Here is a 17,374-nt window from a genome sequence, read left to right on the forward strand (position 1 = left end):
CACACTTCCAGTCCTTAAGTCACTTTTCCTCTTGGAACAGTATTTTCGTCCTCCACCTTAAGCGGTTTGACATGCTGGGCCAAAAGCTCTCAGACGTGATGGACGTCCCGTCCGAGCTGGATCTCTCTGCCCTTCCTGGGGTGGCTTCTCTCAGGCAGCAGTCGAGGTGAGCTCGTACCATCAACCCATGCCCACATACTTCTCTGTCCACCCATTCCCATTTAGCTACAAAATGCCGACTGAATGGCTTTGTGGTTTGTCCTCAGTGGAGCAGCGGGAACCCAGGACAAACCGCAAGAAATGCAAAATGATAAACTGGGGGAAAACTCCAGTCCCCAGCCAGGTAGAGTTGTGCCATTTTCTTACAGTGGAGTGATAATACGGCTGTGTATAAGTATCTGCCATAATGACTAAGTTCTTTTAACCCATCAGTAGTAAATGAGAGAGGAGAAGGACAGGGAGCTAGAGGACAGCAAGTAAGCCTACCGGTGAGGAGAGAGAGAGACCAAAAAGAAGAGAGATACAGGCTGAGAGAGACACAGAGACAGAATGAGAGAGAATGAAAGAGGCCTGTTAATACAGAGATGGCGTTCGATCCGTGATGCGTTTTCAGTTAATCGTATGAAAAAAAAGATGTATTTGTTTGTTGCAGGAATGTGCACCCACTGGCACCTACAGACTCCAGGCGGTGGTTTCTCATTTAGGTGACAGCATGGACCATGGTGAGTAATCTGACATTATTTATACACGTGCAGTAGAAACTATTAAATGACTAAGGACCACCGACTACTCCGACAGGCCACTATATCAGTGACACAGCTGAGGGAGAAGGACAGAGCTGGTTGTCATTCAGTGACTTAAAAGTATCAAGAAGCACTGAGCCAGCCATCCTGAAGAGCAGGACAAAAACAGCCTACCTGATTTTCTACGTGCACAGGTAGAATCTCACCTTTCAGACTTGGGAATGTAGGTACCTCAGTCTAGGAGCACTCTAACAGAAACAAGTTTTACAAGCTTTTATATGTAGGGAGTAAATTAGCCTTTACTGTGCCCTGGGACTGCAGGTCTCTTGTGCATGACAGGTGAGTGAGGCCTACTCCCAGCACCGGTTGGCAGGTGCTAACCTTCTTTCTCAGTCCTTTCACCCTTCCCTCTCTGCAAAAGAATTTAAAAAATTTTAACACATTAAAATGAGCCATTTTTTATTCTCCACAAAATAGTAAATGCCCCCTCTGGCGTTCTTGTTAAAACACTTTTTCCATATTTTTAACCCATAGATGTATAACATGAATAATACTATACTTGTCAAGTCAACATATTTAGATGAGGTGTCCTAGTGTCAGTTATTGTCTTCTAATCGCTATTGGAGATGTACAAGTCCCCTTTCTTTATCCCCAACATTGTTCATACTAAAAGATTAATTTATTTTCCAAGTAGCACATGGCAGTGATTAAACACCTATTTACATGGACGTCACTTCCATCGCCACATATGAGAACACTACCAGGGTGCTTCACTGACGGAGGAAGAGCTTCAGTCCTTTTTGAGAAATAACCAACTTGTATTTTAATTTGCAGATGTTAGGAGTGAACCAGCATCTGTCTATAGTTCTTTTAATTGTGAGCACACATATTTAAACCCTTGTTTTGTTGTTGTTTGTCAGTGTTTGACCCCATGTATGCTGCTTTGTTGTGTTTTAAGACTGCCTGTTATGTTCTAAGTAGTGTTAATGCTTAATGTTCTTCGTGTTTGGTTTTGTCTTGTTCTGTATGATAATAAACGTCTGTGGCATCTGAACCGCAGCTCATCTTTGCATCCGGCTTCACGTCACAGGAACACCGACCGTTGAAGGTTGCCTCGAGCCAAGGGAAAGAAGAAAAAGGGGAAGAAGCAGTGTAGCTGCTTCTACCCAACCCATGCAGGAGAATCCTCCATACTTGTGGGAACACTCCCTGTCATCACATCAGGGGAGAGTATCTCTGGAGGATTTTGGGGGGGCCCTGGTGGTGGTCCAGGATCAGATGCTGCAGAGTCCTGCCTACCTTCACTGGATTACCGGGACCCGTACGATTACGACTACCAATATCCAGGGACAGACTCTGCAGGGTCCTACTATCCCCTCACGGACTACCAGGAGGATTACAGCAGGAGTGAGGAGTATGTTGACGTCGGCCTCAGGTCAGACACCGAATCCGACCGCTCTGAGGATCCATCAGTGGAGGTGGAGGAGGCCCGCCATGAGGATCCTTCCTGTGGTTTATAGACCGGGTCAGAGGACTCTGAAAGCGACGAGCCTCCGATGTTAGTGCTTAATGTTCTTCGTGTTTGGTTTCATTTTGTTTTGTGTGTTAATAAACATCTGTCCCATGTGAACCACGGCTCGTCTTTGCATCCTGCCTTGTCTCCCACGTCACAGAACAGCAATTCATCTACACTTCTCACAGATAAAACTATCGCTAATGGCGAAGAATAAACATGTTGCAAAAAAGCAGTAAGAGCTAGTATGCAGAAACAGTGGTGTTAGCGCGAAACAGTTTCAAAAACAGGAGTCTCCTTATGAAGGAAGGAGGTTCTTATGAACCTCTGTATTTTGACAGCAAGTATTGACCATGTGCCATTAAAACCATGCCAGGTATGGTATTAATCCACAAAATAGCACATCAAATCTAATTATTTGGCTAGTACAGGGTTATGCAATATTCCCTCAACTCAGCAAAATGCAACAGCTTGAATTACTTAACTGATTAATAATAATAAAAAATCTTTCCGGACTATAAAAACATAGCTGACCCATTCGAAAGATTAAACATCCAGTGAGTGTGTATCCTGGCATGTTAAGGTAAAAGGCGTCTCCGACTGGAATACATTTAAGCGGTTTCGGGCGCCATCTGGTGGCGACTTGGAGTCCTTATCACGCTCTCATTTCTTTTGTATGGCGGGACAAATGTTTTGTTATCCTACCTATCGAGCAGTCCTACCTAGATTTAATGCACTTATGTACATTAGCATTAGTCCAGGCTTCTGGTGTTTATTTTGGATGCATATATTATAATTAGGCTACTGTGGACATTTGTATTTTGTATAGCTACAGCACCTGTACTTCACACACGTGTAGTAATCAGATCTAGAAAGTTGCCAGCCCTATTAAAACATTAGGTTTATAGTATAATAGTTTCATTAAACAGACAAAGCGTTAATCACAATAATTTGCATGATGATTAATCTTGAACCAAAAATCTCGCCAGGAGCTGTAGTTCTCTTTCCAGACACACACCCAATAAAACTGTGCTTGATCATTTCTTATTGATAGCCACTGACTATAGGATCAATAGAATAGTACAACCAAATAACCTTTAATGTTTTGCTTTACTGTAATACAATTTAGAATTGCGATGTTACCCTTTTAAGAAGAACTGAACACATTGTGACAAGAGCAACTGGATGAAGCTTTATTGACATGCTGGTCAAGGACTCACATCCAATATGTTTAAAATACATTAATTGAGGCCAAGTGCAGCATAAAAAAATATTTTAACTTCACACAGAACCAAAACCATCAACATCAAAATATAAATGTATAAAAATATGGGTATTGTTAAAAAAAATGTTAAAAATGGGGCCTCCCACAGAAAGGCATGGCACAGTCAGCGACTTCAATTCAAAGTTTTTTATTCAAAGTAAAAAAAAACAAAAACAAAAAAACACTTGGGCAGGTTGGTGGCGCTCTACACGAACTTGGGCAGACACTTGGGGCTGAGCGGGATGTATGTGGACATGTCGGAGTGCTGCGCCGTCACGCAGCTCATGACGTTCGCCCGCCGCAGCTGGGAGTTGGGGCCAAGGAAGGGAAGGAAGGGTTAAACAACAAGATGAGTGACGGCAAGGAAAGTGTTAGGAAGGATTTCATAATGGCTTTAAAAAGACGAGGCGAGGGCACCTGGTGGGCTGGACTTTGGTGTCATCTTCGTCCTCCGAGTCGCTGGAGATGATGATGACGCTCATAGCTGGGCTGGGCGTGTCAGAGATGATAATGGGCTCCGATGCGTCGCCCATGCCATGCACGGGGGAGGACACAGGTCTGGCACAGGGTCAGAGGAGCACGTCAACACTCTCAACACACACTGCACACTCGAGTGAACACACACAACCTATCACCAAAGTGTGATGGCACAGAGCCATCCAGCACTTGTTACAACAGTTGTACCCACTATGCAGACCCACACACTAGACCAGTAGGTCTCGAGTCCTGTTCTAGGGTTCCCTTGCACTGAATTAGTGTGGAGTTTTAGCGCTAATGCCAACCATTAAAAAGTGCAATAAGAAGCAGGGAGTACCTAGCCCGGCTCTCTGCTTGGCGATCTTTTGACCTCTTGAACCCGCCCTGCTGTGCCGGTTGTCCCACCTGGCTGTGCTGGGCGAGCCAGCTGCTGAAGGTGTCATTGAGGTTGGCAGCTGTGCTGGCCCCGCCCCCCGCCCCACCCCCACTGCCAAACAGGCTCTTGCTGCCATCACACCCTGTGCACTGCCGATTGCAGATCTCCATTTTCTGGAAGCAAGATTTCACACTGCAGCGAGAGAGAGAGAGAAAGAGAGACACGGGCGGGGGGCAAGTTACAGTACTACCATTTGGATTTGTAAATTAAGATGGTGTTCCTTAATTTTTTTTAAAAACTGTGACATGTAGATTGGAAGGCCTGGAACAACTCACTGGGCACTTTGAGGGAACTGGAGGAGGTGGCTCATGGTGACAAACGGGTGCTTCAGGGCCTTCATCGGCGTGATCCGTTTGTCAGCGTCCAGCGTGAGCATCTTGTTCAGCAGGTCGATGAACTCCCGCCGGTCTGCCTTCTCCGCCGAGACGTCTGCGCCTTCCAGACTGGTCGCATTGACCTGCGTGAGAGACCCAGGGGTGAGTCATATTAAACACCAGCAGAGGGCACCGATCCACCTAAGACGCAGCAAGTTCTGCAGCAAGTTACTATGCATTGCTCTGCCTTTCGTAGATGCCGTTCTCCAGAGCGATTCATGTGCGTTCCTCATTATAACGGCACGAACGCTCGACCTTTGAGCTAGCACCTTGCTCAACCTGCTCTACAACGTGAGCCGTGGAAGCTGTTTCTCACGTTCTTCAAATTCACATCACAACAGTAAAGCAATGCGTACAGTTATGTGCACAAAAGCCAAAATAACCTGCATCATGTCGTCAAGACAGGTGAAAATGTACTTCCGTGTCTCTTTGGACTTGATGCCATGCTCTGCCTCATGCTCTGAAGGCGTCTGGAGAAAGGAAAGAAAAAAAATCAACCATTCAGCTCCACCATAAAGTTACATGACATCATTAAGTTACATCCCTTATGAAACAAACACATGGTATTTGGCATTTAAAGACTGGCAAACCTTGAGTCTCCACAGGGGGCAGCTGGAGTCAGGGCTCCTGTGGAAATAATAGTTGCTCTTGGTCCCTGCGCTCAGCAGGTACTCTGCTGGTAGGCCCTGCGTCTGGGAGATGTAACGGATCTGCAGAGACACCACACGGCAAGAGGATTACGACTTTATTTTGTGTTCATCCTTCCATTTTCAAAATGCATGTATAAAAAAAAAAAGAAAAGAAAAACAGGCCATAGAAACTCTTATTTATATTATTCCTAAAAATAAGCTAGCCAAAGCAGCAGCTAAAAGCTCAAACCATACATTCACTCTCTTCCTTGCTAGCCATTATGGACTCCCTAACAAACTGCATAGTTAGAAGAACGGCCATTTCCATTAGCAACACTACGCCACTCTTTTCACAAACAAGATTTACGTCTTCATCACACAGTGAGAAAAGTGTGAAAAGAAAGTGAAAGAACCGACCCCAAATCAGCGAAATTCTACAGAGCTCCGTGAATCCAAGCCCAAGATGCGTGAAAAAGACTAGGCACAGCTCAAAGGCCCGTGTGCTTACCTGATCATATTCAGAGGCTCCCGGATACAGGGGGGAGCCCAGAAACAGCTCGGCGATGACACAGCCCAGCGACCACATATCCACGGCCTCGCAGAAAGGGAGACCCAGGATGATCTCAGGTGACCTAGACCAAAAACACAGATATCGCCATCATGAAATCAGTCTCGGCTGATTCCGTAGTTTGTGGTGATTCGGCGGCAATTGCTTTAACACAAACGGTGCTGAATTCATTCATGAAAATGTAAAAGGTTTAAATAGTATTTTGTTGATGAGTCCAGGTTTTTTTTTCCCCCCTACACACCACTTTACATTACACACCCACTATTCTAACATGGAACTATATGCAAAAATGCACTGACACTACAATGATGTTCTGTTTTCCATTAAGTAAATACAGAGTATCAATGCAGTTAAACACTGTTACTCGGTAAACAACACGGTTAATTAACGGTATAGCTACAATGCAACAGCAGTTTTGTACAGACATGACCAATACTAATATTACCAAAGCCTGCAACTCGGAGCATCTTAACTAATCTCAGACATTGAAGAGGGTTCATCAGGTATTTTGCTAAATAACAGCACTCACATGAATCACTAAAATTAAACCACTTATAAATCAAATATGAATCAGTCGTGCTCCAGTTAACTGTAATGCTTATCACGATTTTAATGTGTAGCAGGGTCATCGCAACTGCCAAAATGTGCAGCTCTACTCTAAAGCACACTCGAGTGCAACAAGTGCACACTTATTTCTAACACGCCTCAGCACGTGTCCCTCACCGGTAGTATCTGGTCTGCAGGTAGCTGGAGCACACGGCCTCGGAGACGTGGCTAGCCGAGCCGAAGTCGATGACTTTGACCCTGTACGGCTGCCTGACGGGGTCCACCAGCATGATGTTTTCGGGCTTGAGGTCGGTGTGGATCAGGCCCAGGCTCTTCAGCTTCATGAGCGCTTTGGCGACCTGCTGCAGCACGGGCCGGACGCACTTCAACAGAAGCGGGCTGAACATGCTGTCCTTCAGGAAGTCGTAGAGGCTCTGCCCCAGCATCTCGAACACCAGGCACATGTGCTTCTTGTGCTGGAAGCACTCATACGCACGCACGAAGTTGAACTCGTCTGCGTTCTCCCTGCTCAGCCGTCTCAGGATGCTCACCTGAGGAGGAGCAAATGAGGAAAGACAGATTTAATTTTTCTGCACTTTTTTTTTTAATACACATCCAAACAGGTATGGCTTATGCAATTGTAGCTAAGCCTTCTTTTTATAGTAAGCTTCAAGCTGTCGATGTGTTATCTGAACTAGTTCCTACTGATGCTTTGAAAATTAGAACTAGTGTGCTGATACCAAACACAAGTGTTTTTGTGCTACCCTGGCTGTATACAGATTCCACAGTGTGAGTTAGCACATCTGATACCAACAAACAGAATCGGGGCTACAGCTGATTCCATATCAAAAGCTCCAAAAAAGCAGGCAAAACTTTCCCACCTCGATCTGACCCTGTCGAGCAAAGAATGGATGGTTTTTCAGGATCTTGATGGCAACCATTTCATTGGTGTCCTTCTTGGAGCATTTGGCCACCTGGCCAAAACTTCCACAACCAAGGTAGTGCAGAACCTCGTAGCTGTTGGAGGCAGAGCAGAGGATTTCATTCTGCACCAGCTGGTATTCGCAATCACTTATCGATTTGCTGCTATCTGCGGTACAACCGGAGTACGCAATGGACTGGGTGGAAGAGGTGGTTGTTCCGCTCCTGGCCACGCGCTTGGACAATGAAGGGGTGTAGAGATCCTCCAGGATCTGTACGCTGTCGCTGCTGTGTTCCCCTTCTCTCTTCCTCTTCAGGCTGCACCGCTTCTGACGGGCGTCTTCTCCCCGCTGGCTGGACGACGACGCAGCCTTGTCTGAGGCTCCAGAGGGGGAAAAGACCAGGGCAGGTAAGCCATCGGTTGAACTGAACCCTGGATCCGAGGGCCAGGGCGTCCCCGGCCGAATCCGAGGACCAGGACTCCGCAGGTAGTAATTGCTCTCGAATTTTACTTTCTTGGCGATCCCACTGGAGGAATCTGAAGGGGAAGAGAATATTCCTTTAGGGAAAGATGAAAACAGGGCCACTAACCAAAGGAATGCTATGCAGATCTAGTTAGGGGCTATATTCAAAATTAAAACTAAAACAGCAGATTTAAAAAAAAACAACAACAACAACAAAACACGATCTATGATTTAGCTAACGCTAGCTAGCTAACGCTAACGCTAACCGCTAGTTAACTTCATAACTTACCCTCAGTGTTGATTATTTTCCCACCTTTAACCTTACGGAAAGAAGGCTCAAGAAAACCGAACGGATATAATTCATGATCATCCATGTTGTTCTGTGGTTCTTAATTTAAAGAATTGAAATTATTAGCACTATATCGACCGGAGTGAGAAGATTTCCACCAAATATCAATTCGCTACTCTACGGACTCTTCGTTCCATGGCAACAAGGTGACATGGACAGGTGTAACGTCATAAACTGCTGCACCTACGGGCCCAAACTGGCAGACTCATATAAATCACTTGATAGCATCGAATATTAAATACTACATTTATCAACATAACATTTCTTAGGACTAATACATGTACCTGCTTACCGATTTCAGCCGTCTACATGCATCCGTTCTCCAGAATCCCACGCTAAATATTTTGTGCTTTTCTGGTAAATTTCCACAACAATCGTGGCTGTCATTTTAAATGGCATTTTAAAACATGCTTCCAGTATAAGATAACTTCAGATTTTGTCAAAGAAAATTCAATTACATAAAAAGTGGGGTGGGTGACTTCATATGTTTCCTGGGCAAGTGGCGTGATTGGCAGGTGTTTCAACAAATGGAGGAGGTGTAGATGAAAACGTAGACCCTTCACTTGTCTTATTTAGTTCTCCTTTTAACCGTTTAAAGGTCCGCGTGCTGTCAATCAGCTTCCCATTTATTATAAGAATGATTTGAACGCCAATACTTTTGGACATCATGGAAAGGAAGAGGCTTATTTGAGCTGAAGTTTATGTGGAGTTGTTTGGGAGCTTCTAGCATGGACTAGCTACAATGTATAAAGTATACTATTTCTTTACAGTATTATGGTATAGATTCTGTGGATTCCATATATACATTAAATGTAAAATGTTGCCCAGTTATGTCAGAAATAGCAAACAAAAACCACAGGCTCCAAGTTACTGAAAGAGAAGTATTAAATGAGGTCCTGGTAGAGCATACGTGCAGGTTTGTCAGACATGTTCATGAGGAGTTTAACTGAAGCAAAATCCTCATCACACACCCAAGGAGTCAAAGCCTGCAAAATCCCCAAGTAGCAAGACTGCATCCAGGTAGCACTTGCTGATGGAAAGCAAAAAATAGTGCTGTATCCTGCTCTGTGCCTCATCCACTGTACCAGTCTCTTAGTATTGGACTTAGTGTGGTTAATCAATCTTTGACTGTGCTGATTACATTTATGTCATTTAGCTGACACTTTTATTCAAAGCGACAATTATGACTGAGTACGATTTGAGCAATTGAGGGTTAAGGGTTTTGCGCGGGGGCCCAACAGTGGCAACGTGGCAGTGAACCAGCAATCTTCCGAGAACAAGTCAAGTACCTTAACCGTTGAACTACCACTGCCTGTGTTTATATATTGTACTATTTAAAGATTTTGCAGTTACTTGGATTTTGTCAATATAGCAACATGCCCTCAGTCCAGCAGAACAGGAAATCTGAAACCTGATAAATTACCTGTTTCAATTTTTGTTTTCTATTTTAAACACACACAATCCCAAAAAGATTTCTCTGTAGTAATACAGTTCACTACTATAGTTATAGAATTAGCTCCAATTACCCCACAATATCCCTTTAAATTAAGCCAAAATTCAAAGTCTGAGGTGAAGATCCTATAAAGGTTACATAAGAGCTTGATGTTACATGTGTTTTGAACAAATACTGCCACTAAGTGCCAAAGAACTATTTTTTATAGTTACACCTCCCATGGAATTCAAAATACAACAATCAACTTGTTAAACACATTAATCACACATTGCATTTGAGATACATTTAATACAGTTTGTTAGTCTGTTTGTAAAAAACACTATTTTTTTTTAAAAATGAAGGCATTAAAACAAACAATAAGCCCAGAAACTACAATAATCAAGTTCAATAATCGAGCTGATGTTCAATGTCCGAATCCCTCATGTCTCTCCCTGTTCCTCTTCCTCTCACAGGCAAGGATACAGGCTTTCCTCTGGCCAAGCGAGTAGGCCACGGGCCAATGGTAGGGCTGGTCAGGGAGCTGGTGACGAAGGGAGCTGCTTCCTGATCTATCGTGGGATGACATCACAGACTGCTGGACCTGTAGGAGGAGCCAAAAAAAAAAAAGGGCACCAAGATATCGATAGGTATGTCAATATTCCCAGGCCCCAGCTAAACTACTGCCCAACATTGGAAACCTATTATAGCGTGTAATTATTATGAACCTATTATAGCGTCTAGATTCCACTATTACTGCCTCGTAGTAGCAGGGCTCTGCTGTACTATAAATGTGTTTCTGTCTTCTACTAAAAGTCTCTTTTGGCAGTGTAATTTATTTTGGTCAAATGGCTGCATGACCGTTTTCAAAACAAATTTATAGAGGTGTTGGTGAGGTGATCCTTCCTGAGTTCCCCGGCCAGCAGAGCATGAATGACCTGAGTGGGCGAGCAGCTCTGCACCATGGCACCGAGCGCAAGGTCCTTGTCCTCCCTGATGAAGAGGTTGCTTTCGCCCGCCTTGTGCGGCAGCATGCAGGCAACCAACTCCGCCTTGGCGTCCATGGCCCTCCACAGGTCGGTGGACATGTGCGCCAGTGTTGTCATGGAAGCACGCGACACCATGGAGCTCAGATTCTTCAACTGAGACAGTGGACATGGGGCTCAGGTGTTCAGGCACGCCATGGGGATGTGCCTGTTTAAACACGCCGATCGGACTCATCCGATATGTGGCAGATTTACTTGGTGTGTCAGAGAAGGAAAAGCATCAGTTTGTACTACCTACCATGTTTAAGGACAAGATATTCCTCGCTAGAACATTCCAAATTGACTCTTCATCAGGTTAGAACCATTTTGGTCACAAAACAGAGCAATTCCAGCTCGGACAGCAAAATGCGAAGATCCTTTTTGGGCCATTGTTTATATGATTTGATTAGAGAATCTTTTGTCCCTGAGAGGGCCCCTCTGGACCACAGTCAGGCACACATCGTGGAGCTTGGGAAGCAGGATGTCGGTGTGGTTCTGGGCCAGAGACTGCACCAGAGTCAAGCTCCCCTTCTTCTTCTCCCTAAAACAGCGTTAGAACACGGTGTACATACCTGGTGTTATGATATCGGTAATGCTAAACAGGTTTCATTAATAAAATCAACTTTTAAAAACACAGAAACAAATGTATTCGCTGTCAGGGTGACCCTCACTAATTTTTATATTTATTTTTCCAAAGCATGCCATTTGTGTATTTTTAGGTATGCTCTGTAATTATAGCTCTTTGCCACCTGCCTGAAGTGGGGCCGCTCTTCTCTGACAGCAGCCTGTGGGCCGCGGATCCTTCGCTCTCTCTGGGGCTCATCCAGTGGTGGGAAATGGCTCACAGAGGAAGCATCTGCCTCAGAGTGGGAGCTACTCTGGCTTTTCCTCAGGGGATCAAATCAAAAATCAAAATCAAAAGTTATTTATATAGCGCTTTTTAGAACAGATGTCACAAAGCACCTTTACAAATGTCCAAGTCCAAGCCACCAGTGAGCAAGCCAAGGCTGACAGTGGCAAGAAAAAACCCCACTAGAGCATGAGGAAGAAACCTTGAGAGGAACTAAAACTAAACGGTGGGCCCATCCTCCTCTGGCCGACAACAGTCACCACAATAATAACAATTACCGAGAAAAATATAATTATAAAATGAAAAAACAAGTAAAGTGTCTTGGTACAGGTAAAGAACCTGCACCTTTCGATCTAAGCAGACATGGTGGTTTATAATGAACTAAGAGTTCTCTAAGGAACTGTGGGGCAAGACCATTCAATGCTTTGTAGGTAATTAGAAGTATTTTATAATCAATATGAAATTTTATTGGGAGCCAATGTAAAGTATCTTAGATAGCCGTGATGGATTCAGATTTTGTCGTTCTAATGAGCACTCTGCCTGCTGCATTTTGAACTAGCTGGAGCTTGTTTAACCACTTAGTAGTACAGCCTAATAGTAGGGCATTACAATAGTCCAATCTTGAAGTAATAAATGCATGGACTAGCTTTTCTGCATCATGTGAGGAGAGCATGTTTCTAATATTAGAAATGTTCCTAAGGTGGAGAAAGGCCTTCCTAGAAATATTATTTACATGAGCTTCGAACGAGAGACTGGGATCCATGATACCGCCAAGATCTTTATCTGTGAGGGAAGATGTGACTGTGATTTCATTGAGGTTCTTTGAGTAATTAGAGGATCTAGCTGTCTCTGTGTCTAATAGAAGCACCTCTGTTTTGTCAGGATTAAGTGAGAGAAAGTTTCTCAACATCCTTTATGCATTCGGTTCTGATTCAGATATGCGCTTAGCTGCTGAACTACAGCTTTTTCTAGGATCTTGGAAATAAATGGTAGGTTTGAGATCGGTCTGTAGTTTGACAGCTGACATGGGTTGAGGTTAGATTTTTTGAGAAGTGGTCTGATTACTGCAAATTTGAATGATTTAGTAACGTAGCCAATATTTAAGGATTAGTTTATTAAATTTAGTAAAGGTTCAATTACTTCAGGTAGAATTTCTTTAAGAAAGTGTGTGGGCAGTGAATCTAGTAAGCACTGGAGGACTTTGAGCGCAACATCAGATATGCAATTTCTGGCTCTTGGATAGGTGTAAAAGATTCAAAAGTCATTTTTGGCTTGGTTGTTCTTGGTTGTACCTAAGTAGTTGCCCGATGTCATATTAATGCTCTTAACGTTATCTCTAATGTGCTTTATTTTCTCATTGTAGAAATTCATGAACTCTTTACTACTATGGTGGTGATGTAATCTGAGCATTGGTGTCAATCTTATTCTTAGTTAGATGGGCAATTGTACTAAAAAGAAATCTAGGATTATTTTTTTCTTTTTCTATTAGGTTTGAGAGATAAGCTGTTCGAGCGGTAATAAGTGCTTTTCTAAACTTGAGAAGGTTCTCCTTCCATGCAAGCCGGAAGACTACAAGCTTAGTGTGGCGCCATTTACGTTCAATTTTTTATTTAAAATGTGAAAGTGTTTTGATTTAAATTGCAAATGTGGTCATTATACCAAGGTACCAATTTTTTGTCCCTAATTTTTTTATTCTTAAGTGGGGCAACATCATTAAGTGTGCAGCAGAATACTGATTCTAAGCATTCAGTTATTTGATGAAGTTCTGTGGCGTTTGAGGGCATCCTAGTCACAAATAGTATGTCTGGGAGACTGCCAATGTCATGTTATGGCCCCACCCCCTCCTCAAACGTCTTGGTTTGTGTGTTCATCCGTGTTGCCATGTCCTCTCGTGTTGTCCACCTGTTCTGCATTATGTGTAATCGTCTTTAATGTATATACATCCCCTGTGTCGTAGTGTGTTTGTTGATGTTTAAGGTGTACAGAGCATGTGGGTTGTTTTATGTATCATTCGTGTGTGTAATAAACGTCTGGTTAATCGTGCCTCTTCCCCGCATCCTGTTTACCTCGAGACGTTACAGAAACACCAACCGAAGAAGGATGCCTGGGAAGGGTAGGAAGAAGGGGAGGAAGGGGAGTAGACACACTTCCCCAGCTCGTGCATGCAATTCCCCCGTGTTCTTGGCTACCCTGCTGACTCCCACAATACGGGAATGTGGTCCTGGGACGGAAGTGGAGGAGTCACAAGGGACTGCGTCCGACTACCATGACTGGTATAATGATTTCCAGTCCTCGGAGTTGTGTGCAGCAGAATACTGATTCTAAGCATTCAGTTATTTGACCAAGTTCTGTAGGGTCTGAGGGCATCCTAGTCGCAAATGATATGTCTGGTAGATTGCCAATAAAACCAGGTGCAGTGGCTGATGTGATTGTGCCACATAGTTCAAATGAAATTAAGGAATGGTCTGAGATGGAGTAGTATAACTACATCTACACCATACCTCAGTACTAAGTCAGGCATATGTCCACCAGAGTGTATGGGTTCTGTTATACATTGGGTAAAACGAACTGATTCTAATATAGAACTAAAGGCCCATCAGAGGGTCTTGGCCACTATCAAAGTGAATATTGTTGAAATCACCAACAAAAGTGTAAAGGGAAATCTGCAAATTCCTTAATAAATTCTGAGTAGCGTCCTGGTGGCCTGTAGATGCCAATTACTGGAAGAGGCTGGGTGGGCTTTTTATCACTGGCTACATGATTTATGCTAGTAAAAATCATTTCAAAGGCTTTCTGGTTTATGCTTAATGTATCAATAGAAATAACTGCAATGTCACCTCCACGGCTAGTTAGACGAGGGTGGTGTACATAGCTGTAGCCAGAAGGACACGCTGCATTTAAAGCTATGTACTCGTTTGGCTTGATCCAGGTTTCTGTTAGGAAAAGTACATTACATCTATGATCTGTTAGTATTTCAGTTATCATGAGCATTTTAGATGCTGATGATCTAACAGTTAGTAAACCCAGCTTTAGATAAAAGGAGTTTTCTGTGAATCAGTTACTTTAATACTAATTATGTTATTAAGAGCATACTACAGCATCGGACATCGCCTTCGCTAATTGACACACCTCTTCAATATTATTTTCAGTAATCTCTGACTGACGAAGGCGTATATCGTTAGCTCCTACGTGAATAACTATCTTAGAAAACCCATGCTTGCCTAAAACCTTAACACTACCTGCAACATCCGGCGCCCTGGCACCTGCTATACAGCTAACTGTTGCTGCTGGTCTCCCTAAAGGCCTGCTAATTTCACGTGTCGCAAAATAAAGTCCCCTATAACCAGAGCACTTCTAGCGCTTGAGTCTTCTCCGTCAGACTAGCAATTCAACTACACTTCTCACAGATAAAACTATCGCTAACGACGAAGAATAAACATGTTGCAAAAAGCAAAATGTTAACGTTACTTACGTTTCTGGTAGTTCCTTAGATGTAGTTTGTGATGATAAAGTAGTTTTCGATGGAAGTTGCCACCATACCTGGTATGGTATTAATCCACAAAATAGCACATCAAATCGAATTATTTGGCTAGTACAGGGTTATGCAATATTCCCTCAACTCAGCAAAATGCAACAGCTTGAATTCCTTAACTGATTAATAATTTAAAAAAAAATCTTTCCTAACTATAAAAATATAGCTTACCCATTAGAAAGATTAAACATCCAGTGTGTGTACCCTGGCAGTTTAATGTAAAAGGCAGCTCCGACTGGAATACGTTTAAGCGGTCTCGGGCGCCATCTGGTGGCGACTTGGAGTCATTATCACGCTCTCATTTCTTTTATATGGCGGGACAAGTGTTTTGTTATCCTACCTATCGAGCAGTCCTACCTAGATTTAATGCACTTATGTACATTAGTATTCGTCCAGGCTTCTGGTGTTTATTTTGGATGTATATATTATAATTAGGCTACTGTGGACATTTTCTATTTTGTAAAGCTACAGCACCTGTACTTCACACACGTGTAATAATCAGATCTAGAACGTTGCCAGCCCTATTAATATTAGGTTTATAGTATAATAGTTTAATTAAACAGACAAAGCGTTAATCACAATCATTTGCATGATGATTAATCTTGAACCAAAAATCTCACCGGGAGCTGTAGTTCTCTTTCCAGACACACACCCAATAAAACTGTGCTTGATCATTTCTTGTTGATAGCCACTGACTATAGGATCAATAGAATAGTACAACCAAATAATCTTTATTGTTTTGCTTTACTGTAATACAATTTAGAATTGCGATGTTACCCTTTTAAGAAGAACTGAACACACTGTGATAAGAGCAACTGGATGTAGCTTTATTGACATGCTGGTCAAGGACTCACATCTAATATGTTTAAAATACATTAATTGAGGCCAAATGCAGCATAAAAACTTTTTTAATTTATACAGAACCAAAACAATCAACATTAAAATATATAAAATATATAATGTATAAAAATATGGGTATTGTTAAAAAAAAATTAAAAAAAAAACTAATCCTAACCCTAAACCAGTAGCACAGACGTGTGTCCCAATTTGTCTGGGACAGCAAGAGAGAGGGAGAAAGATAGATAGATAGATAGATAGATAGATAGATAGATAGATAGATAGATAGATAGATAGATAGATAGATAGATAGATAGATAGATAGATAGATAGATAGAGAGAGAGATAGAGAGAGAGAGAGAGAGAGAGAGAGAGAGAGAGAGAGAGAGAGAGAGAGAGAGCTACTTGAAAAGAAATGTGAGCTATGTCCTATTTTCCTTTCTTTACTGCAACACTGTCATGGGACCCAATGTTAATGCCTTTCTTTTGTTCCACTTTCCCACTGTTCACTTTACTATGTTATGAGATGCTATGAAAGGAAAAATAAAACATGCCACAACTACTGTACGCATAATAAAGCACAAATAGAACATGAAAGTCCAAGCTATTGTGATCTTTGGCGTCCAAGAGCTCGTCTGCGACTGCCTCTTGCCGTAGTTGTGACAAGTCACCACAAGAGGTCTCTGTTAAAGCAAACATACAAAAAAGACAGGTCTTCTGTGACCTACGGCATTAATTCTGCTTACTCCAGATACAAAAACAAGTATACAATTTTGCAAAAGGTGCAGTCTTGTATGTGAGATTTGTTTATAGATCTGGGAAATGTCAAAGTATATGTATCCATACCCTGCCTGTTCAGACACAGAACAAATGTGTAAATATAATAGATAAATGCATTTGTTATAATAATTTTAACAGAATTCAATACATATATTTTGCATAATTGATGAGAGAAACATTATCAAATAAAACCAAGACAAACAGCTGGAAAAGAATCGCGAGGATCCCTTTTTTAAGTGCACACTGTTCAAGTTCAAGTTTGGTTTATTCGTCACATACATAGTCATACACAGTATAACTGTTTGCACAGACAGCAGTGCAAGCCACTGCTAACCAGACTGGATCTGCTTCTCCAGAAAATTGGTTATTTCAGTGATCAGTAACATATAATTTTCTAATTTAAGGCATATGTTTTGAACAGTTTGCATACTTTTAGGGCACGCACACTGGCTTTGAAAATTACGTGAACTGGCTTTGATGTGGTATGAATGAACAAACAGAAATAAAATGGATCATTAACAATGCATTGGTCAAGGAATGTGCAGTCATGCAACCCGCAGTCCCTCGCTCGCCCTTGGCCAAAACTAGTCGAGGAATAGCAAACCCATTCCTGATACGGTAGGCTTGGACAAAACTC

At 42.6% G+C, this 17,374-nt stretch overlaps 1 protein-coding gene and 1 long non-coding RNA gene across 2 annotated transcripts; one reads left to right on the top strand and one right to left on the bottom strand.

Moving 5' to 3' along the window:
- Positions 1 to 2,373, top strand: LOC145656112 (uncharacterized). Its single transcript, XR_014121856.1, has 2 exons — positions 1 to 937; positions 1,804 to 2,373. It is a non-coding gene; the product is annotated as an uncharacterized LOC145656112 (long non-coding RNA).
- Positions 2,374 to 3,725: 1,352 nt separating this feature from the next.
- LOC145656102 (homeodomain-interacting protein kinase 1-like) lies at positions 3,726 to 10,801 on the bottom strand. Its single transcript, XM_081709512.1, has 10 exons — positions 10,684 to 10,801; positions 7,432 to 7,847; positions 6,728 to 7,101; positions 5,945 to 6,068; positions 5,398 to 5,517; positions 5,191 to 5,277; positions 4,709 to 4,890; positions 4,335 to 4,565; positions 3,952 to 4,078; positions 3,726 to 3,824 (listed from the first exon to the last, which is right to left on the bottom strand). The coding sequence occupies exons 1-10, from the start codon at positions 10,799 to 10,801 to the stop codon at positions 3,726 to 3,728; spliced, it is 1,878 nt and encodes a 625-aa protein (XP_081565638.1).
- Positions 10,802 to 17,374: the final 6,573 nt, after the last annotated feature.

The sequence above is a fragment of the Electrophorus electricus genome, unplaced genomic scaffold (assembly GCF_041902795.1).
Source record: "Electrophorus electricus isolate QZ-2024a unplaced genomic scaffold, ASM4190279v1 Scaffold47, whole genome shotgun sequence".
Classification (NCBI taxonomy): Eukaryota; Metazoa; Chordata; class Actinopteri; order Gymnotiformes; family Gymnotidae; genus Electrophorus; species Electrophorus electricus.